Here is a 23,535-nt window from a genome sequence, read left to right as displayed (position 1 = left end):
CACTGGTCAAAGAAAAGTAAAAAGGAGTGTAAAACATGATAGATAGAGCTCACTAAATGTGGTCATTTTGAAAGACTAAAAAGTAAGAGACACTAACCAGGAGGCTCATAAGTAGAACCATCCAGCTTACTCTACACGAAGTATGTAGCTAAAGGAATAGCATATTTTAGGAAAGGAAAAAGGGATGACAACTGAAACATTTAAGAAGTTCTTGGCTGAAGTAATTTTTTAATGTCATATCAAATCTGATTAAATTATAGCTTGACAAAATATGCCCGAGAACTTCACATTTTCAAAGCAATACTGAGAAAGAAAGCTGGTGATATAAACAGGAGGAAAAGATGAAAGCCCGAGGGGCATTGAGATAGGAGAAGACAGCTAGAAAAGAAGTAAATGGAGAGAGACTCGAGAAGAAGAAAGTTGCCATGGCTAAAGAATGCAAAAATATAGCAAACGTGAATTTGTTTTGCTTTAGATTTCATTTTTAATTTTCCAGGTTTTTAACTTAAACCCAGGATACAAATGCTGTAGGGAACGTAGTTTAGGTAACAGTGAATCTCTACTTCCCTTCCACCCTCTTTCTAGGTTCTGCTTCAGTCTGCCACTTCTGTCCAACTTACTTTATCAGTTTCTCCCTCTTTCTTTAGACATGCCCCCTCCACCACCACCAACTGCCATTGTTTACCTGGCAGACTTTAGTTCTATTCTGTGGTACAAACTAAGATTCTATGCCATTTCTCAAGGGAATACCTATCCTTACCTGCTTGCAATCCAATAGAAGGATCAATCCCATCTAACATCATAGTACCCTGAATAGTGCCAAGATTGTAAATGACTCCCAGAATATGTAGTTCCCCTGTTTGATGGGGAAAGAGCTTTAGTCTTGCCTGTGGAGACATGTTAAATTTTGTTGTTGTTGCTACTAAGAAAAAATCCACTTATTTTTTACATTCAATGTCCCATTTTTACAAAAATTCATAGCATTATATAATCATGTATCAGTTGCAACTGTATATTACACAAATTAAATCAGAAAAGTGTTAATCATAACTCAATATCTACAAGATTTTTGTTTTTACATTTTTGCAGAATATTTCATTTGCACATCAGTAGAGAAATTATCAAGCACATAGGAAAAAAAATTTCAGAAAGAAAAAATTTCTAATCTGGAATTAGCCTATAACAGATCTTAAAAACAAAGGATAATACTGCTGCACCAAGTACTGCAGTAAAAGGAAATTATTCCAAATGGAACTACCTTCTGTCTGATAGAAACGAAAAACAAGTTTAGATATTCTAAGAAAAACATTGTATCTAAATAAATATACAATATTGGATAATGTGCATTCAAAGTGTAAATAAACATTCACCTACTTACCATTTTTGTCTCTTCGCTATTAATTAAGAACTCAGCTATTACTTCAGCTCCTATCATGTCATTTCCACATGCCTGGGCAGGAAGAGAGGGAAAAAGGCAATTGGTTGAAGAGCTGTTTTTATATCCTTGTTAACAATGTTCCTCCGAACTAAATTGCTACAAATATTAGTTCTTGCAACAGTGTGTATTAGGGCACTTCAAACAAGCAAAAGCATGCACAATTTGAAACCGTAAACAGGGACCTGTAGAAATGCGACCAGAGCCAGCAGATTTCCTTTATTGCCACTTTTAAGGTAGATAGGTAATTTTTAAGCACTGATCAACCTTCCACACCTAGTGAGTCACTTCATTAATTAACAAAATTGCAAAGACCAATTCTATTTACAACATGACAGTGCATCTGAGATTCATCATATGTTATGAGATGATCAGCACTGAACTATGGATTTCATTGAGAATTACAGAAGGTTATATAGACTTATACCCCTTGCACAGCAAATAAACGAGTTTTCAGAAGGAGAAAGTTAGCCAAACCACAAGTATGAAGTTGCCTCTTTCTATGGTTAGCTAGAAATAAATCAATCATTAATACTGAGGGACTACATTACTGGTTTTTTTTTTGTTTGTTTGTTTTGTTTTTTTTACATAGTCAGTTGAGAGATTAAGAAAGTGGTCTAAACACCACCTTTTCACAGGAAATCAACTTGATAAGAAATAAAATGTACTAAACATTTCAGAATAACCTAAAACTTTATGACAGGTTTCAGAGTAGCAGCCGTGTTAGTCTGTATTCGCAAAAAGAAAAGGAGTATTTGTGACACCTTAGAGACTAACAAATTTATTAGAGCATAAGCTTTCGTGAGCTACAGCTCACTTCATCGGATGCATTTGGTGGCATCCGATGAAGTGAGCTGTAGCTCACGAAAGCTTATGCTCTAATAAATTTGTTAGTCTTTAAGGTGCCACAAGTACTCCTTTTCTTTTTGCTAAAACTTTATGACAGATCTCTTTGAATAATATTAAGAGGAAATTCTGCCGACAAGAGACATTATCCAGAGTGCCATGATAAGTATAGGTTATTTTAAATATCAAGGGGTTGATTATGAAGTTATTGAAATAATGAAAGGTATCAGAAAATATTCATGCTACCTAAAAGACTACATGAAACAATTTATGTTAAAAAAAGCCAATGAGAACTGAAAATCTAGACAAACTAACTCAAATGTAACATAAGGAATCAACTGGCCACAGAGCTATACTACTTGATTATAAATATTGCAGATATTGATTATAAATATGCAGATTAAGTGATCCTACCTAATTAGTAAGAAAAAATAGGTATTGATGCCAAGGTTAAAAAATGCATAAAAAGTTTCATCCTGCTGCTGTTATACCAAGTTTCAACTATCTGAGAACAGATGACTCAAGCTACTTTAAAGGGTGTGTAATTTAAATATTAAAATCAGAGATTAGAAACACTTTACATAATATCTGTACTTCAAACTTTTACACTATTTACCATTAAAAGACTAAGCATTTGCCAGCTTTTAACAGTCACCCCCCCAAAAAAAAATTACAGCAAAAAATAACTGTAGTAACTCGTATGGTATTTGCTGACAAGTATTGCCTTTTTAATAAAAGCAACATCTCAATATTATGCCACAGAAGAGTACATTTAAGAATAAAATTGTAAAAAATAGTTCTTAATTACTCACCAACTCTTTTGTTTCTCCATTATGCTTTGCACTGAAATCTTTAGGTTGGAATTTCCAAAGCAACGATAAATCAGTCAACAAAAGTGGAACCTTCAATGGGTTTCTAAAGGCTACTTCCACTGTTACTGGTTCTATTAAAAAAAAGCTATTATGTACTTTATGTAGGAGTACGAATTTCAACCAATGATTACATGCTATATATTCCTAATATGTTCTGAAACTCAATATTCACCTCAAACAAGCCATATCACAAAAAGGAGCTTGGTTAGTTCCATAATAGCAATGGAAAACTTCCTGCAGATTACATTTAAAGACTTCTGATTTTTAAAGAATCCATATGCTATAAATTTACCTTCTACTACGGCAAGTGGAAACTTGGAGTTATCTGAATAGCCGTTCAAACAATACTGCGTTGGTTGAAAGTTTGATGGTATTATTCCTTTGTTAACTACAGCCACAACCTGTTCTTCAAGCTCCTTCCATTGGTGAGAAGATTCACAATCATATTCCTGATCAAGACTTATATGTGTGGCTGCCTGCTTTTCACCTAATAGAGAACAAATCAAAATTAAGCGGCATGAGTGGTGCACAACAGCTACAACATAAGGGCTGTATTGGCAGCTTGCCATTGGCCCAAGGTTCATAATCAATTTTTATATCTGATTAATTTTATAACACTTCCCAAGTGGGTCATGTGAGATATTGTACTTCACAAGTGCATGTGAATAAAGTACACTCACAAAATATATTCACATATTCTCAAGCCATTTGATTTTAAAATGTAGATGCAGATAATCTTCAAGAGGTTCACAATCTTTTTTAAAATACACACACTTAAGTGTGCAAATGGAATAAAAGACAAACTGTAATTTAAGACAGCAAAAGTTCAGTTTATAGACTAAAAATCTACACTAAAATACAGAAAAAGATATATTAATTTGCACTCAGCATTTTATTTTACCTGAGGAGGCAGGCAAGTATGACGACTATTTGGCACACAGATAAACAGAACCAGTTGAAGATTATGATCAGTGTTTCCCGAAGTGTATAGTGCAGGCAGACATCTCAACTGTTCACCAGAGTCTTAGCTTTTACTTTGAAAAAGTGAAATCTTATGGTTGTGAAGAAAATCTTCAAAAAGGTGAAGCAGGTAACCAATGCGGCAATGGTTGCTTGAAGCAATAGCTCAGATGCTGACTACCCAAATATTTTAATGGGAGCTAATTCAAATGCTAGTGACAGTTAATGCTAATATAAAGAATTCCATTTTGTAATAAAACATGTAAGAAACAAGAGGAAGTATTACATTTTGAAGATCTACACTAATGTTTCCCAAAGTTGGTTTAGTGATGACCTAATGGGGGTGGGAGGACACGGAAGATTTATACATTAATGTGTAGGCCTTCAACCACAAACAAGAGAGGGTGGAAAAAATGCTTTCAGAACATTTGGGAAATACTCAAATAGCAGATCTGAGGGTCAACCTTGGCAAGTGTTGCACCTTCCAACCCACACCTCTTGGAAATTTACTAAAGCAAATTGGCTCTCAGAATGAAACACTCAAGGCCAATCTAGACCAGCACATACTCTTACTCATTATATGCATCTAACAATGGGCTTGTAATAAACTCACTTACAAAGAAGGTACTCTGGTTATAAAGTTTTGTATAACTGATTTTAAAATGTTCAGAATGCTACATAACACCTAATCCATCCAGTAAGTGATTATCCTGTTAGCAATGATAAAATTTTAGTTATTAACCATCAAATATAGATATTTCTATCCTGGCTCAGTAACTTACTACAGATCATTCAATTATTCATAAAAATCATGCTCAAGTTAGCACTCCTACATTACTGCAAAATATAGACCTTTTTTGGATCTCCTTACTTTCTCTTATTTTTCAGGCTAATTTATTCTTTAACATTACTACTATTTCACCTGAACTTTACCACATAGCATATATAAAAGCATCAAGACAATTTCTTTTACACATTTCCTCAGTTAAAGTTGTTTTCATTAAGACTTTTCTATGGATCCAAGCCATTTAAGAAATAATAATCACACTCCTCTTTTTCAATTTGTCTCTGTGTGCTCTTTTCCTAGCCTACTTAACGTATTTCCCCCAAGGATCAAAAATACACAGTAAAACTTTGTCATTACTAATCTCCTATAAATACATCACATTGTATTCAGACACAGTCACTACATAAAGCATGTTTCACTTATTTACAAAAAAGAATCAATTAAAATAACGTACATCACTGTGTAGAAGGCTAGGCAAATCTTTTTTCTTCTGTAAATTTTATGCTGATCAGTCAGTTCTGAAAGAAAATCCTCTAGAACTAGTTAAATGGAGGTTTCCTAAAACTTAAACTTGAAAATTCCCTCAAGTGACAGGAAATATGTTTTCCCTTAGGATATGTACACAACTAACATTTGAAAGTTATGTATACTAGAGAGTGAAAAGTATTTGGACATTATGCATTTATTTATCTTTCAAAAACTTCAGTTTTTGGTGTAACAGTATGGTGGTTGGCAAAAAAGTTTCAGTAATGGCACCTTTAACGGCCAAATCACTCCACAAGCCTGTTGACCGTGTCTAGATTATGATTTAAAGTGTGATGTTAGCACTGTAAATTAACATGTGGCTAATGTGTTTTGAAAGTCTAGTATAGACAAGGCATGTAGACATGTGCTCAACTAGTTAAAAGCTACTGTCTGTTTCAGTGGGACTTGCGCTGTCAGACGTTTTTGAAAATCCTACCCATAAGAGCCAAGTTTTATACGCAACATGTATAAAAAAAATCCAGCCCAGGACTTCTTTTGTACGTATGCTTGTATGTGCAGAACTTATTGAAGAAAAGCAAAATCAAATTATTTCTGAAACTTCTAGATCCATAGCTGTTCTTGCCTAATGAATGACTGCCCTATACAGTCCAAGTCCAGCTCCTTTTAAAGTTCTCTCGAACACTCAAGAGCCTCCCCATATTAGTCAATAGTTCCATACTTTCAGTGAACACTGGTGTTGTGGAAGATCACAGATCATGGTGGATCAGCATTTCACTGGCTGAGACTATAACAAAGCCTGGCAGCAGACAGATGTAAAAAAAAGTGTTCAGACTGCCTCGGAGGGATATTGCAGGATCAATCTGCCCCTCTGATAATTAAAAAGGATGATACAAGGGGTCAGCCAGAGATTTCTGTTGGTGTCACTGAAAAGAGCCACTTGACTGGGTTGATTTGACTGGAGGTCTAAGAAACAATGGGACTTTTCAGTTCCCACCAACTCTAGGTCCATTGCTCAAGCCAATCAGAAGCTTGAAGTCATAAATTGGGGAGACCAAGGGTACACCAACAAACTAATTTAGCAGGTTACCTCTTCTGGAATGTCTTACAATTGCCTGTAATTGTCTGCTGTGTCCACATTGATCAATAAGGTTAAGGACCTAAGTACTCTATGAATGTAAGATGGCAAAGGGGGATCTTAAGATAGAACTTTTAAAGGTACCCAGGAAGGAACCCACAGACTGAGCAATCAGAGCTAAGAGGACCAATAACCTAAGGATTATGGATACAGGACTCGAGAAATATACTACAGGCATCCTATTAATTTATACTGATTTAGCTGCATTCCATTTAAAAAAAGTGCCCTTTATGAATTCCTTGACATATTTTAGAAATAACTCTGGTTACCCCCCTAGGTTATTATTAATACATAATACTGAATAGCTGAAGACAGGAGTCAGAATATACAAAGGCCCTCAAAGAAATACAGATCTCTGGTTTGGGCAAATTTCCCAGCTGCCAATTTTGCTTCTGATGGCATCAGAAGCTTTTGCTCCTGACATAACTATTTGGCATGGAAATAGTTGTGGCATACTGGAGAATAAGGAGCAGATGATTAAGTATTAGCAACAAAACTTTTCATTTTATTTGTAGATGTCCTTAAAAAAAAAAAAAAAAAAAAAACTTACATCATCATGTTCATTTTCAAGTTTCCATACAGGTGTAATTATTTAAGGACCCATTTCATGACGTTTATAGAGACTCACATTGGAATATCCAGTAGCTACTCCCAAGCTACTAAAAACAATCAAAATAGAGGGTAATTGGTAGGGACCTACCAATTCGATGTCCATGAAAAATGTGTCTCAGATCATGAAATAAGCCTTTCCCCATGAAATCTGATCTCCCATTAGCTGCTGGGAGCACCCGAGTCAGGGAGCTCCTCGCTGAAAGTCCGGCTGGTCTGGGAAGAGAAAGGACTTGTCCTTCCCACTCACTCTTGGACTCACTTCAGAGTGCCTCCCCCTGCTGCAACAAGCTCCAACTCTGGTGGTTCCAATATCCACCTAGTCCTGGGAGCGCCCCAGCTAAGGGAGCTCCTAGCTGCAAGCCCCTGCTGGGCTGGGAAGGGACAAGACTTGTCCTTCCCTTGTATGGCAGCTCGTGTCTGTGTCTGTGTATGTGAGAGAGAGAGAGAGAGAGAGAGAGAGAGAGAGAGAGATCACACCCACCACCTCTGAGTGCCTCTCCCTGCCCAGAACTGGAGGTTCCTGCAGCTGGAGGAGACTTGTGGAGGTGGGTCCGATATCCTCCAGCTACTGGAAGCACCCCAGCCAGGGAGAGTCTCTGTTGGGCTTGGGCGAGACAGGACTTGTCGCTCCCTTGTATGGCAGCTGCGAGGGCAGCCGGGGAGATCAGAACTATTTCTGGGTACCTTTTGGGTTGGACCCCCCATGGTTACCACACCATGAATTTTCAGATGTGAACAGCTGAAAATATGAAATTGACCGATTTTAAAACCCTCTGTGAAATTGATCAAAATGGACTGTGACTTTGGTAAGGCCCTAGTAATGGATACTGACTGTACCTCAGGGATAAGGACCTAACTTAGGGGGTGAAAGCATTTCAAACCCAAGATTCTCCCGATTTTGAGGAAAATTTAGTATAATTTAGTAATCAGCAACAAGAGAAATAATTCTGACCTACGAAACTAGCTTATGAAATATATAAAGCTGAGAACTTAAAGAATGGAAAAGAGAAAGAGACTGATCAGGCTGAAGAAAAAAAAAAAAGTTACCTACCTTCTCATAACTGTTGTTCTTCAACATGTATTGTTCACGTCCATTCCACATTAGGTGTGCACGCGTCACATGCACGAGTGTCGTAAACTTTTCCCCTTAGCGGCTCCTGTCGGGCCGACAGGGCCCTCTGAGTGGCGCCACTGCGCCGTGCACATACACCCCTGCTGCCTGACTCTCTCTGGTTCCTTCTTGCCAGCGACTCCGACAGAGGGGTAGGAGGGTGGGTGGTGGAATGGACGTGAACACCACATCTCGAAGAACAGTTACAAGAAGGTAAGTAACTGTTTTTTCCTCTTCGAGTGATTGTTCACGTCCATTCCACATTAGGTGAATCACAAGCTTACCTCTGGAAAAGGGTAGGAGTCACAGAACAACTGATTGGAGGACCGCTTTGCCAACTGCTGTGTCCTCTCTGGCCTGCTGGTTGACTGCATAGTAGGTTGTGAAGGTGCGCACCGAGGACCAGGTGGCTGCTTTGCATATCTCCTAGATCGGGACCTGTACCAGAAAAGCTGTGGAAGTCACTTGCACCCTGGTCGAGTGGGCCGTGACCGCAGGGGCTGGAACACTTGCGAGCTCATACCAAGTCCAGATGCAGCTTGTAATTCAAGAAGAGATCCGCAGCGCCGACACTGGGAGGCCTTTCATCCTCTCGGCTATGGCCACGAACAGCTGCGCGGATTTACGAAAGGGTTTGGTGTGCTCCAAATAGAATGGCAGCATTCGACAGATATCCAGGGTGTGTAGGCTGCGGTGACTCAGGTCCGTATGGGGTTTTGGGGAAAAAAAAAAAAAAAAAAACCCAACCCCACACACAACACCGGCAGACAAATGTCCTGGCCCAAATGGAATTGCGAGACCACCTTAGGGAGGAACTTGGGGTGCGGTCAGAGCTGCACCTTATCCTTGTGAAACTGTATACGATGGCTCAGAGGTGAGAGCCCTCAGGTCAGACACCCTTCTGGACAAGGTAGTGGCAACCAGAAATGCCACCTTCCAGGAAAGGTGGAGGAGGGAGCAGGTAGCAAGTGGCTTGAACAGGGATTCTATGAGCTTAGCGAAGACCAAGTTCAGGTTCCAAGGAGGGACTGGGGGGCATGAGTACAGAAACATCCTCTCCAATCCTTTAAGGAACCATCCCACCACTGACTGGAAAAACACCGAGCCCCCTGAAAACCCCGGATGGAAGGCAGAGATGGTTCCCAGGTGCACTCTGAGTGAGGACGGAACCAGACCCTGCTGCTTGAGGTGCAGGAGGCACTTGAGACTGGCTTGCACCAGGAGCTGGCATGGCTGCACCTGTCAGGGCTCACACCAACAGGAGAACCTTTTCCACTTGGCCATATAGGTAGCCCTGGTAGAGGGTTTCCTACTGCCAAGCAGAATCTGCTGCACAGGAAGGGAGCACTAGCTCTCCAAGGCATTTAGCCACAGAGCTTCCACGCCGTCAGGTGTAGCGATTGCAGGTCGGGATGGAGAAGCCGTCCACCATCTTGCATGAGGTCCTGGTGTAGGGGCAGGACTACCGGGGCCTTCACCGACAGCTCTAGGAGCATTGTGTACCAGTGCTGGTGGGGCCACGCCGGGGCGATGAGGACCACCAGTGCCCTGTTCCTGCGTACCTTGAGCAGGACCTTGTGTACCAAGTGGAGCGGGGGAAACACATACATCAAGCCCCCTCCCAACGGGATTGCAAATGTGTCTGTGACTGAGCCCGGACTGTGGCCCTGGAATGAACAAAACCGCGGGCACTGGGCATTGTCCCTAGTGGGAAACCCCCACCTGCGGAAGCATGATATCTGCCCTGAGCATCCATTCATGCATGCGATACGACCTGCTGAGGTAGTCCCCCAGCTCGTTTCGCACCCCCAGGTGATGCAACTTCTCGAGGAGAATGGCGTGGGCTATACAAAAGCCCCAGAGGAGGAGAGCCTCACGACAGAGTGGCAAGGAACGGGCCCCGCCCTGCTTATTTATATAGAACATAGCAGTAGTGCTGTCTGTCAGAACTGCCACATTGTGACCACTCAGAGTGGCGTGAAAGCTCTGGCAGGCTAGATGAACCGCCCTGAGCTCCTTCGCATTGATATGGAGCGACCGCTCTGCTTCGGACCACAAGCCCTGAGGTCCCCCAGGTGAGCTCCCCCCCCATCCGTGGTCTGACGCGTCCATCGCCAGCATCAGGTCCGGTTGTGGGGCTGCAAAGGGGATGCCTTCACAAACCACAGGCTGGGACTGCCACCAGAGCAGAGAGTCCAGCACATCCCTTGGGGCTGTCACCACCACATCCAGGGGGTTCCTGCCTGAGGAGTACACCCGAGCGAGCCACGCCTGCAGAGTCCCGAGTCTCAGTCTGGCATGTCTGACCATGTGCGTGCATGCTGCATGTGGCGCTCGACCAGGACCAACTCCGGGAGCGATGCCGGGACGGTGTCCTCGAACAGCACACCATTGCTGGCTTACCCCTCGACGGCACCCATGGCATGGGTGCCAGAGGATTCTCCCTGTACGGGAGGGGGCTCATCGCCGACAGCTCAATGAGGTCCTTTGCCACCTCAAAAGGTGCCAGGCCTGGAGGGCTGACCCATTAAGTCATCGAGCCCATTGTCCGCACTGAGCTCACTTAGGCCTGGGCTCGGTGGGACTTGTATTGCTGGAGCCGCTGGTGCCAGCAGCGGTGCAGCCGTCTTCTCACTCTTATTGGCGTTCGGGGCCTTGGAAGGCGCTGGCCTCCTATGAGGCGAACGTCTACGCCTTCCTTTTGGCTGCGCCATGGGCTGCATTGGGGAGGACGAGCGGTGCCAGGGCCTAGTCTGGTGCTGTGGGGCCTACAGCTTCCGGCGTTTAGCCGGTGCCAGGTCTCCCAACGGCTCTGTGGCACTACGCACAGAGGAACCGACGTCGGGCCCAGTGGCTGCAATGCGGCTTCCATCAACAACTGCTTTAAATGAAAGTCTCTTTTTTCTTTGTTCTTGGCTTGAACGCCTTGCAAATCTTACACCGCTCAGTTTGATGTTCTTCCCCCAGGCAACGTAGACACGAGCCATGGGGGCCACTAACTGGCATAGGCTTGCGGCACAAGCCTTAAACCCATGGGCCTGCGGCATGCCCCACAGTCCAGGGCGGGTGCTGGAAGCCTCCAAGCACTTAATCACTTAAGTGTCTACAACAAAGGTATGCTAACTGATAACAGCTATATATAAAAGAAAGGCTAAGGGACTGCTCTCATACAAGAGAGACATTGTTCCAACACCATCACGGATGGTAAGAAGGAACTGCAGGGGGTCAGGGGACACGGGTATATATGCATGGCACACTGGCGCCACATGGGGGTCTTGCCCACCTGACGGGAGCCACTCAGGGAAAAAGTTTGACGCTCATGCACGCGACGCGCGCACACCTAATGTGGAATGGGATGAACAAGAACACTGAAGTTTCTTGTAGGTTATCTTATTCGTATCTCTTTGGTCCATCATAAAAACAGTTGCATCAGTCACTGAAATTTCACTAACCTTCTGCTGGTCGTCGATCATGTCCAAAGAATACTCGTGTTGCAGAATTGTTAATATATGGTAAAGGAAGTTGTGGTAAAGGGCCATCGGGTGATAGCTGAGTTACATTCTGGAATGAGAAGAGGGGTTTTGGTTTTTTGGGTTTTTTTTAATCCCTTAGATGCATTGCCTCTACATAAATATGCTTTTTACAATCCATGTTCAAAAACTGGAGACCAACTTACAAGTTCAGTTGCTATGCATTGATAGAAAGCAAAAACATTAAATCTACTGCATCTATGCTATGCTTTATCCATTTCTTTGCACAAACTTTAACTGCCAAAATAGTTTAAAAAACTCAAAAATTAAACAGTGAAATAAAAGGATTGGAGATATCTCCCTATTTTAAGAGGGGGGAAATCCATGAAAAGGTTTATAAGTAAAAGAATCAACATTTTAGTTCACTCTTACCTTAACTTTGTCAACAGGTTTGTGATAAACATTATGTTGTAAAGCTGTTGTTTCAATATTTAGTAACAAAGTACATTGGTTCTGCATTACTGGGTAATTTTAATGATACCCATCTTTATACCGTACTCTGACTATTGGTGAGATGTAAGTTCACATACCCAAATATTGCTTATTAAAATAAAGAATCTATTGTACTTCCCACCTTTTTTATAATTTTAAATTAAGAGACTCTCTCAAATTAATCTTTCCTACTAAACAAAGAAAAGTTTGTTACATACAAGACACAAAGATCCAGCTCACTGAATTTAATCTTCTCTACACAGGTAGTAGGGACAAGAGTAAGTATCTAATAGCCCTCTAAGAAGACCCCTTCAAAATAGGTTGCTATAGTGCAAAGATGTTTTGGAAAAACAGAACCATGTATGTATGTATGTATGTATGTATGTATGTATGTATGTATGTATGTAATAGTTCCCAAATCCAGGTTAAGATGGAATCATTCCTAATTAAGTCTCCAGATATATTAATGATTTTGAATCTGCAAAGCTGTCAGATATTAACTTAATATTTGTAAGCTTACTGCTAGATTCTGAATCTGCAATAATATACCTGGAAATTCAAAAGCAATCATAAGCAAAACATGTGGACATCAGATTCTCTCCTCTGTGCTTTTTTGGTGGATTTTAGGTCAACGGTTGCAAAGAATTCATTAATTCAGGATTCTGGGTAAAGATGATACTAATTTTAAAATATTTAGGATATAAAGTGTTTACATATACAATTTGCTAAATATTTGATATGTTCTTTTTCTTAAAATAAGCTTTTCAAGTTGACATTTAATGTGCGTGCAGAAAGCGGTACTGCACGCACTGTGCATTCATTCTATGGTTACTCCTGGGGGAATTCTGCACCAAAAAATTAAAAAATTCTGTGCGCCATATTTTAAAATTCTGCTTATTTTATTTGTTAAAACAACACAATATAATCATGCCAGTTTCAATTTTGGTAATTTATTTCAAAATACTTGTCAGCAAGTAGGTCTGTAACAATACAGAAACACAAAAAAAGATTCTGGTGATTTTTCTGACAATTTTTTTTTGTTTCTTACCATGCATATTAATACTACAATACAGAAACAAGTTTTCTGCACCTGTCAGAAGCAGTGCAAAGGCTTGGGGGAGTAAGGGGTAACAAAGGAGCTGAGGGAGAGGGAAGGAGCCTTGAGTGAACTTGGTGGTTGTTGGGTGTGTGGGGGAGAAGTATGGAAAAGGGTGAGGTTTTTTTGGGGGGGGGGGAGGGTTGAGCAGGGATTGTTAGGGAGCCTCCCCCATGCAGACCCTGGCTGACCCCAAGCCTCTCCCCCATTCAGTCAGGCATATCTGCTCCTATCCCCCAACCTCATGCATCCTTGCAACCCACAGTTTTGTGAAACTGTATACGTTGGCTCAGAGGTAAGAGAGCATCCACAGATTTGGCCAATCGCAGCTCCCAGTGTCCACGGTTCTCCGCTCTCAGCGGATGGGAGCTACAGAAAGTGGTGCGGGCCAAGGGATGTGTGGGCCGCCGCTTCCTGCAGTCCTCATTGGCCTGGAGCGGCAAACCACGACCACTGGGAGCTGCGATCGGCTGAACAGACACAGTAGGTAAACAAACCAGCCTGGCCCGACAGGGGCTTTCCCTGAACAAACAGCGCCCCTAGTTTGGGAACTATTGCCCTAAAGCATACATTAATTTAATCCATGCTTATTTTCTGCAGTTGGGGCATTCTTTTAAGCACATTGCCACTGAATTAGAAGTGAACACTGCTAAGTAGATTTGGGAATAAAAACCCATTCACTACCATGAACTCTATTCGCTACCCTCTCTGACAGATGTTTGAAATACCGAAGGGTACACATTGGTAATACTTTTATAACATGTCAGGTACTTTTTAAAAAATTGATGGAATAAGAGTTAAGTAAGGTTGCCAGTGAACTTTAATGGTTACCAGGGTGGATAAAAATAAATGATTAAAAAAAAAAAAAAAATCAGATTTTTCTGATAAAATGCTTTGAGGAAAAAACCCTGTCTAAAGATAGTTTTAATTAAGACACATTATAGCTCAAAGATATCTCATCATGGAATAGGGATTATAAATTCTAATTTTATAGTATGAGACAAATTCATGTAATGTTTAAGAAAAGTTTTGTAAATGAGTTCCAATAGTTCATGGATTAGGGACCCAATTTTATGGGGTTCCTGGGGCTTCTGTTTAGATTATTTATGTTAATCTTTCTATCTATCCAATGGAACTCAGCGCTCAGCCTAGAAGATACCATCAGACATGCTTAGTTTTGCAGTTCTCAAACTGTGGATTTGTGTCTCCAGAGATAACATGCTTGTTAACAGCAAAAAAGGTTTTTAAAATAAATAATATAGAAGTGAGAAATAACAGACCTCAACCCTACTGTCCCTCTGAAAATGTGTACACAGAGTCAGTCCCTTACCTCTCTCTAAAAGTGCAAAGTTTAAAAAAGTTCAATGAACAGAAGATCGCTGGGGGCGGAATAGATCTGGAAAAGGAGAAGTCTCGAGATAAATGTGAGAAGGGAAGGACAGGCAGTAGAAACAAAAGTGAAACTGTTTGAGCAGCATATTCCAGAAGTCTTGAGGTCTTTCCAAGTGTAGCCTTCATTGATTTGAGATGGTATTCTCTCACTAGAAGGAAAAAGCTATAATGGCAGCAGTCCGTAAAAGAGACCCAGTTTGGGAATATTTTAATGAAGTTCTTCTACCTGTGGGTAAGACAAGCATGCGTGCAAAATGCAAACAGTGCAACAAAGAAATGCAAACCCTGGTTTCCTGAATGAAACATTATGAGAAGCATTCCTTCTCATGAGGAAGCTGCATTGAAGATGATGATCCGGAAGTCCCGGATGACTGGAAAAAGGCTAATGTAGTGCCCATCTTTAAAAAAGGGAAGAAGGAGGATCCTGGGAACTACAGGCCGGTCAGCCTAACCTCAGTCCCTGGAAAAATCATGGAGCAGGTCCTCAAAGAATCAATCCTGAAGCACTTAGGGGAGAGGAAAGTGATCAGGAACAGTCAGCATGGATTCACCAAGGGAAGGTCATGCCTGACTAATCTAATCGCCTTTTATGATGAGATTACTGGTTCTGTGGATGAAGGGAAAGCAGTGGATGTATTGTTTCTTGACTTTAGCAAAGCTTTTGACACGGTCTCCCACAGCATTCTTGTCAGCAAGTTAAGGAAGTATGGGCTGGATGAATGCACTATAAGGTGGGTAGAAAGCTGGCTAGATTGTCGGGCTCAACGGGTAGTGATCAATGGCTCCATGTCTAGTTGGCAGCCGGTGTCAAGTGGAGTGCCCCAGGGGTCGGTCCTGGGGCCCGTTTTGTTCAATATCTTCATAAATGATCTGGAGGATGGTGTGGATTGCACTCTCAGCAAATTTGCGGATGATACTAAACTGGGAGGAGTGGTAGATACGCTGGAGGGGAGGGATAGGATACAGAAGGACCTAGACAAATTGGAGGATTGGGCCAAAAGAAATCTAATGAGGTTCAATAAGGATAAATGCAGGGTCCTGCACTTAGGATGGAAGAATCCAATGCACCGCTACAGACTAGGGACCGAATGGCTCGGCAGCAGTTCTGCGGAAAAGGACCTAGGGGTGACAGTGGACGAGAAGCTGGATATGAGTCAGCAGTGTGCCCTTGTTGCCAAGAAGGCCAATGGCATTTTGGGTTGTATAAGTAGGGGCATAGCGAGCAGATCGAGGGACGTGATCGTTCCCCTCTATTCGACACTGGTGAGGCCTCATCTGGAGTACTGTGTCCAGTTTTGGGCCCCACACTACAGGAAGGATGTGGATAAATTGGAAAGAGTACAGCGAAGGGCAACGAAAATGATTAGGGGTCTAGAGCACATGACTTATGAGGAGAGGCTGAGGGAGCTGGGATTGTTTAGTCTGCAGAAGAGAAGAATGAGGGGGGATTTGATAGCTGCTTTCAACTACCTGAAAGGGGGTTTCAAAGAGGATGGCTCTAGACTGTTCTCAATGGTAGCAGATGACAGAACGAGGAGTAATGGTCTCAAGTTGCAATGGGGGAGGTTTAGATTGGATATTAGGAAAAACTTTTTCACTAAGAGGGTGGTGAAACACTGGAATGCGTTACCTAGGGAGGTGGTAGAATCTCCTTCCTTAGAGGTTTTTAAGGTCAGGCTTGACAAAGCCCTAGCTGGGATGATTTAACTGGGACTTGGTCCTGCTTTGAGCAGGGGGTTGGACTAGATGACCTTCTGGGGTCCCTTCCAACCCTGATATTCTATGATTCTATGATTCTATGAAAGTAACATGTCTGAACATACAGGCTCTTTAGACTGGTAAACTTTTTTATTTCATACTTCTTTCTTAAGGACTGCCTGTCTTCCTTCTGGAAGATTCTTGAATTCTCATGCTTGATCAAAAAATATAGTTGTTATTCTATGGTGCTATCATTTTAGATGCAGTTGTGATAAAAAATAAAATTGGCAGATCTTCCTTTTACAATTTCACCTTTAAAGTAGCACTGAGTGTCAGTGAATGCAATGAGTATTACTAAATGAGCAGTATGGTAATAATTAAATAACTGCATTGACTTATTTTGTTTAGGAGAATCCATCCTCAACATACAGGAGTCTGAAGACTATCTACCTTCATGATCACCATCATTTTCTACAGTTTCAGAGTTACCAATGATAGTGTTTCAGTCACATCATGTATGTCACATAGCCACAGTATATCACCTCTAGCAAAAAGATCTCCATCATCCAGAAACAACCATAGATAAATTTGTGACAAGAACCAGATTATAAAAAAATGTAATTGATGAAAAAATTGCCAGATTTGTATGTGAAACGAACTCTCCTTTCTGTATGACTGAGAACCCACACTTCATTAACATGGTTCAGTCATTAAGACCAGGATACAGTCCACCCAACAGAGCAGATGTCGCAGGCAAATTGCTGGATAAAGTATATGAAAGAGAAATTGAGCGGTCTAGAGGGTAAAATAGTTAACTGAGTCTTGATGGGTGGAGCAATGTCCACAATGATACTGTTCTACGTGCTTGTGTAACAACAGAAGACGGGAATGTGTTCCTTACAGAAACATTTGATACATCAGGAAATGCACACACAGCAAAACACTTCCAAGAAGTAGCAGTAAAATCTATAACAAACTGTGAAAAAAATTCAAATGTCTAGTATGCAGCTTGGTCACAGACAATGCTGCAAATGTATCCAAGATGAGAAGAAATGTAGGAGAATGTAGAGAGTCCCAAGCTAATAACAAACTGCTGCAGTGCTCATTTGATGCACCTCCTAGCCAAAGACTTCAGTGTTCCAGAAATAAATGCTAATGTTGAAATTGCAAAATACTTCTGTAACAACCACTTTGCAGCAGCTGCTCTGAAAAAAAGTGGGAGGAACCAAGCTAACTCTCCCACAAGACGTGCGATGGTACTCAGTAGTGGACTGTTTTGAGCATTGTATCAAGAACTGGCCTAATCTTATGACAGTTTGTGAACCAAATAGTGAAAAAATAGATGGCACTGTCACAGCCAAAGTTCTCAACATTGGGCTTAAGAGAAGTGTTGAACACATGCCGAGTACCCTGAAGCCTATTTCTGTAGCCTTGAACAAAATGCAGGAAAATAGCTGTTTTATTGCTGATGCTGCTGAAATTTGGAAGGAACCAAGTGAGATCTTAAAAAGAGAAATCTGCAATGACAGAGTTAAATTACAAGCATTAAAAAAAAACAAACAAATGGGACAAGCACCATCTCCAGCCCATTTTCTTGCAAATATTCTCAATACTCAGTACCCAGGGTCAAACCTTAACTGCTGAAGAAAAGAAGCTGGCTATGACATGGACATCCAGCAACCATCCCTCCATAATGCCAACTATAATAAACTTCAGAGCTAAGGGTGAACCATTCAAGAAATATATGTTTGCTGATGTTTTAAAGAAAGTCACACCAGAGAACTGGAGGAAGTCACTTAAGCACTTGGATTCAGAGGCTGTTTAAGTTATAATCTCACTTTTAACAGCAGTAGCTTCTTCTGCCAGTGTAGAAAGAATATTTTCTTCCTTTGGACTAATCCATTCCAAATTAAGAAATGGTTGGGTTCTGAAAAAGCAGGAAAGCTTGTTTTTCCTTTTCCAGATTATGAACAAACAGGAAAATAAAGGTGAGGACGACTGAGTTAGCTGCAGAAGCCAATATTTCCATTTCTCATGTTTACCTGGCTGACAGCCAATTTAATTTGTTGTTTTTTTTAAATTCATTTAACTATTTTAGTTAAAAAACAAAAAGAAACCTGATTTAAGAAAACTTGAATGTTTAAATTCAAAAATTCATATGATTGTTTTGTTAAAATATTATGTTTGTTGTTGAAGAAAAAATCCAGAATACATAACATTGTTGTTTTAGTTAAATAAAACAATTTAAATGTCTGTCTGGTGAGGTTTTCCTCCTAATATAGCATAGCAAGAAAATCCTCCAAATATTAGTGATTAACCTGTTGAATTAGAGATATTTATGAAGTCATTGAGAGGTGAACTATCTGCTTCAATTACCTTTGGTAAATGAAATAACCAAACAATCAATCATTTTCTGATATAGCTGTAAAACTAATCTGAAAAGTTTACAGAATAAATCACTTTAAAAATGAAACCTACTCTATCTCTGAGTTGTGAAAGATATGTATTAAGGTTATAACAACCAACAAGAATGCACTTTTATGTAGAAATCCATGATTAAATTGAGTCTTCCTGACTAGTAATTTAAATCATGATTTAAATCAATTTGATTTAAATCAAATCCACTCTGGTGGTTACTGAAGATATTTTTTTAAAACATCAAAACGTGACTTGTACCAGTGACAGCAAACTCAACATTGCATTCAAAAGGTATCTATGAAAGCAGAGGTGACAAAAGAAGCAGAAAAAACAGTTGTGTATTCCTGAGCTTTAAGCAACCATGTGGATCCTTGTCAGACGTGATCAAATCCAAGTTGGATACCTGGAGTATAAAAGGTAATTTGAGAGTTCCATTAAGGCCTAAAAGAAAGGATATGTATGGAATGACCAGTAAAGAAAGCCAGAGTTTATAAATTACAAAAAAAAATTCCTCAATTTCTCAACATCGACCTAGGCCACACTGTAACCATGATCTATAGGTCAATGGAATAATAATTTGTCATGTAGATGTTTATTACCAGGTGAACATCTAAACTGAACTGGGAGTGCAAGGAACTTCAGACACAAAGGGGGGGGGGGAGGCCTTGGATTTTGTATCTTTGTGCATCAGTTACCATAAATACAAAGCATGGTATTACTGTGGCACCCCTCAGGCACAGAATCTCACAGTGTTTTACTAACAGTTACCCCCGAGCTATCCAGGCCCCTTTGAAGAACCTGATTACTATGGGGACTGGCACTGAAACAGAACCATCTGATTTCTGACTTTATTTAATCTTCAGATGGGTAATCTGTGGCACACACAAATAATCTGCTCTATGATACAGTGGTTCTCAACCAGGAGTCCAAGGCCCCCCAGGGGGCTGCAAGCAGGTTTCAGGGGGTCCTGCAAGCAGGGCCAGAATTAGACTCCCTGGGGCCCAGGGCAGAAAGCAGAAGCTCCACCACTTGGGGCTGAAACCCAGGGCTGAAGCCGAAGCCTGAGCAATGTAGCTTTGTGACGCCAGGCAATTACCCTGCTTGCTATCCCCCAACACTGGCCCTGGCTTTTGCATACAGAAAAGCAGTTGTTGTGGCACAGATGGCCTGTGGATTTTTTGTTGAATGTTGGGGGGGGGGGGGGGGGGGGGAGACCTCAGAACAAAAAATGTTGAGAACCCCTGCAATAATATGCATAAGGTCGGTGCAGTGAAAGTAAATATAGTATTTTAATTCTTCAAATACATAGTAAAATTCATCTTGGAAACTGAAGAATGACATTAGAATCAAAAAGATTAAGTGCTAAAAGTCACTGAATTCTGTTTTTATGTAAGATGATTATTAAATAACAGAATTTTAAGCTAATCTTTAAGAATAAAATATGTTCATTTTACCTTGTAAACATAAAGGTATTCTCTGAGGAAGGTCCCTTGTTGAGCAGCAGGTTGTTTGCTGTCATTGATCAAAATATGCCTGAAGGCAGACACAGCATTATCAAGCTGACGAAGCGTAAAAGACTGACGACCAATAGTGAAGTTAATATGATCCTCTGCAAGAGACCAACCTTTCCCTTTGTAAACTTGCATGGCTTGACAATAACAACGCAAGGCATGTTTCTTCTGCAAGAAAATGAAATTGAAATTGTTCCTCAAATATTACTGTGTGATTGAACCAATTCAATTTTACATTAGCAGACAGTCAATAGAGAAATCATTTACATCAATGAAGATTTTAGTCAACAATTGTTATTGAAGGTGGGAGAGCAATGCAAGCAAGGAGGTACAACACAATATACAGTCAGCGTTAACCCAAAGATCAATGAAAAGACTGTTGCTATAACACAGTACTGTTGTGACAACTGGGCCTACACATTTACCCTAGTTGTGAGTAACTGCAAAAAGTGAGTGTAAATTCATAATGTTACAATGTATAACAACAAATGTGAACGGGAAAAGATGCAAGAAAACCAGACAGAGAAACTGGATTAGTCTAAACCAAAAGGTCATGTTGATATAATCCGGGGGGGGGGGGGGGGCACGGAGGAGGAGGAGGAGAACTCTTGAAAGAACAAAAAGAACAGAGAACAGATGGAGGCTACTAGAGCCAACGTCATCATGATGGCTGCCATCCCCACTATTTCCTGGGACCCCAGACTTCCATCATCCTGATCCTGAGAAGTGTCCTGACTAGACCAGACCAGAGAGAGGGAGCCAGATGACTTCACCAGCCCCAGCTGAATCCGACACCTCCTGGGATTAAAGGACTTCAACAGCAACTCATCTCAATTAACTCCCCCCGCCAAAGGACAGTTATTGCCACCTTTAGTAGCATCTAAGAGGCTGTTAAACAAGAGGGTGTTTTCCTTTAAAAACCCTGTCCAGCGAAAAGGAAAGAACAAGGGATGCTAAAATGAAAGCCTTATTTAATACTTTATATTTCAAATGCTTGAACTGATTTTCCTTCTTTACTATATCTTTAATAAAATGTTTAAAAGATTTTTAATTATGTGTTTGCCATGGTACTAAGCAGAATGAGATCTCTGTGTAACAAACCCTGGACCTCATTTAACATTTAATGTTGGACAATGACTGGTCTATAGTAATGCCTCTGGCCTTTTCCATCTAAATTAGCACAGCAGTACTCACTATTAAATCTAAATTCTACTGCAGTAAATTTTAAATATTCAGTAATGGCTACTAACTTGAAGTATGCATGCACTCAAAAGTGCGAAAATACTGAAACACATTCTAGGAGTTGTACATATGCCTAAAGGTCAAGTAAACGTCTCTCCTCTCTCATGCCCAGAAGTGCCTCACAACTAATGTATTTATTCCTCTCAATATCCCTGTGATGTATTATCTCCATTTTACAGGTGGGAAATGGAGGCTCAGAAGGCATAAGGCCTTGTCTGAACTTAAAAAGGATTTGCCAGTATAGATATACACCTGGTAAAGCTATGCTGGCAAACCCCCTACTGGAAACACAGCTTATATACCAAACCAAATAAGTTAGAATGACCAAAGGACTTTTTTTTTTTGCTGGTATAACTGCATCTATATTGCAGCTTTTGCCAGCTGTGAGATTTTTTTTTTCACACCACTAACAGACCTAGCTACACCAGTAATACTATTTTCTAGTGTAGACAAGTTCCCAGTAACTTGCCCACAGTCACAAAGGAAGTCTATGGCAGAGAAGGAATTCAACCCAGGTCTCCCAAGCTTTCCCACTGGAATTCCTCTCTGTATGCAAGAAAATTTTCCAAGTGCCCTAAGTTAACACCTAGATACACTGGGATGCAAAAGAAAGATTAATGAGCCTTAATGATAAACTGCAAAACTAAAATATAAACTGAGGTAAACTAAATTGTAACATCCTTGAATAACAAGGCTATCGGTGGAATTCGGCACTCCAATAAGCTAACCAACCTTTCTGAAATTCCCCCCAAGCCATAATTCTGGGATATCTTATGTTAACTAAAAAGTTACAATGAAAAAAACCGTGAAACATTGGTATTGTAAGCCATTAATTTCTGTCACTGTACAGCAGACTTCCAGCTTCTGCATGATCCCACATCAAAGTCAGGAAATGCTACAATACTAGGGACCTATTCTTTAGGATTGATTCAACTACCAATTAAGATTCAGAGTAGGTAACAAAAAACACAACTGATTAGTGTGTCTAATGACCTTAAAATCATGAACACATCTTTAAAGTAGTGATTATCAATTTGTGGCCACTTCTTGGCCGCATCAACACCTTGTTACACCCAGCTTTTCACCTAATAGGCCAGTACCACAATAGGATTTAAAATTAAAACCTTTTTTAATGTTTTACTTTACAGACACGAAAGTTGTGATACTTCCATTAGGCTCAGAGTTTCTCAGGAGGCCACTACAAAATATGACATTACCATTAACACTAGGGGCCTGATTCTTATCCCACACTTGCTTTCAGTTCAGTGGAGTGACTTCAGATTTATGCCAGCGAGAGAGCAGAAGTAAGGCTACTGCAAAATTAAATGTGAATGGCACTGCAGCCACTACAACTTTAATGAAATGGTCACTCCAAATTTAATTGGTTTAGTTGTCCTTCACTATTTTGTATAAATTCTGATCTTAGAGAAATGACAGTTTATTACATTTGCTAAACAGATATGGAGAGTTCCGATTAATTTGTGCTTTTATTGCAGACCAAGTATCTGACACAACTTCCTGTAAAGTTAATTACAATAAGTATATTTGCTGGCAATTGTAAATGACATGGAAGTCCAAATGATGCAGTTTCATTAGCTCTGATAGCACATACAGCAATCAGCCAAAAATAAAGCATACATACTTGAATATATAAAATGTAAAAACTTGAAATACCAATACATGTCAAAGCACAAATTTAGACCTGCAGCTCCATCTAGAGACCAACAGAAAAATACAGCCACTATACACTCTCTGAAAAAAGGTTAAACAAACTATGTGCTGAGCTAGACTGACTCCCAAATTTTACCACCTTCTCCCAGTGGAACTGTGGGAACTGATCCCTAGCAATAAAAAGGTGAACATAATCCCCACAGCAAGATGACCAATGGCCTTCCAGCAGCTCTACCAATTTAGAAAATTGGCAGCTCTTTAGATAACAACCACTGTTGGAGGGGCTCCTGTGAAGACCCAG

At 40.6% G+C, this 23,535-nt stretch overlaps 1 protein-coding gene and 1 long non-coding RNA gene across 2 annotated transcripts in view; both read right to left on the bottom strand.

Moving 5' to 3' along the window:
• The window catches only part of TRAPPC8 (trafficking protein particle complex subunit 8), a 115,445-nt gene that overhangs the window by 38,697 nt on the left and 53,213 nt on the right, over window positions 1-23,535 (bottom strand). Inside the window, 6 exon segments of the mRNA XM_038389431.2 lie at window positions 761-887; window positions 1,379-1,450; window positions 3,094-3,224; window positions 3,446-3,640; window positions 11,697-11,805; window positions 20,265-20,489. Of these exon segments, the coding sequence (XP_038245359.1) occupies window positions 761-887; window positions 1,379-1,450; window positions 3,094-3,224; window positions 3,446-3,640; window positions 11,697-11,805; window positions 20,265-20,489 (859 nt within the window).
• On the bottom strand, window positions 8,477-9,883 carry LOC122458704. The gene is made up of 2 exons (XR_006278872.1): window positions 8,768-9,883; window positions 8,477-8,682 (listed from the first exon to the last, which is right to left on the bottom strand). It is a non-coding gene; the product is annotated as an uncharacterized LOC122458704 (long non-coding RNA).

The sequence above is a fragment of the Dermochelys coriacea genome, chromosome 2 (genome assembly GCF_009764565.3).
Source record: "Dermochelys coriacea isolate rDerCor1 chromosome 2, rDerCor1.pri.v4, whole genome shotgun sequence".
NCBI classification, from domain to species: domain Eukaryota; kingdom Metazoa; phylum Chordata; order Testudines; family Dermochelyidae; genus Dermochelys; species Dermochelys coriacea.
The sequence above is the reverse complement of the archived record's forward strand: the minus strand, read 5'-3'. Positions and strand labels throughout refer to the sequence as shown.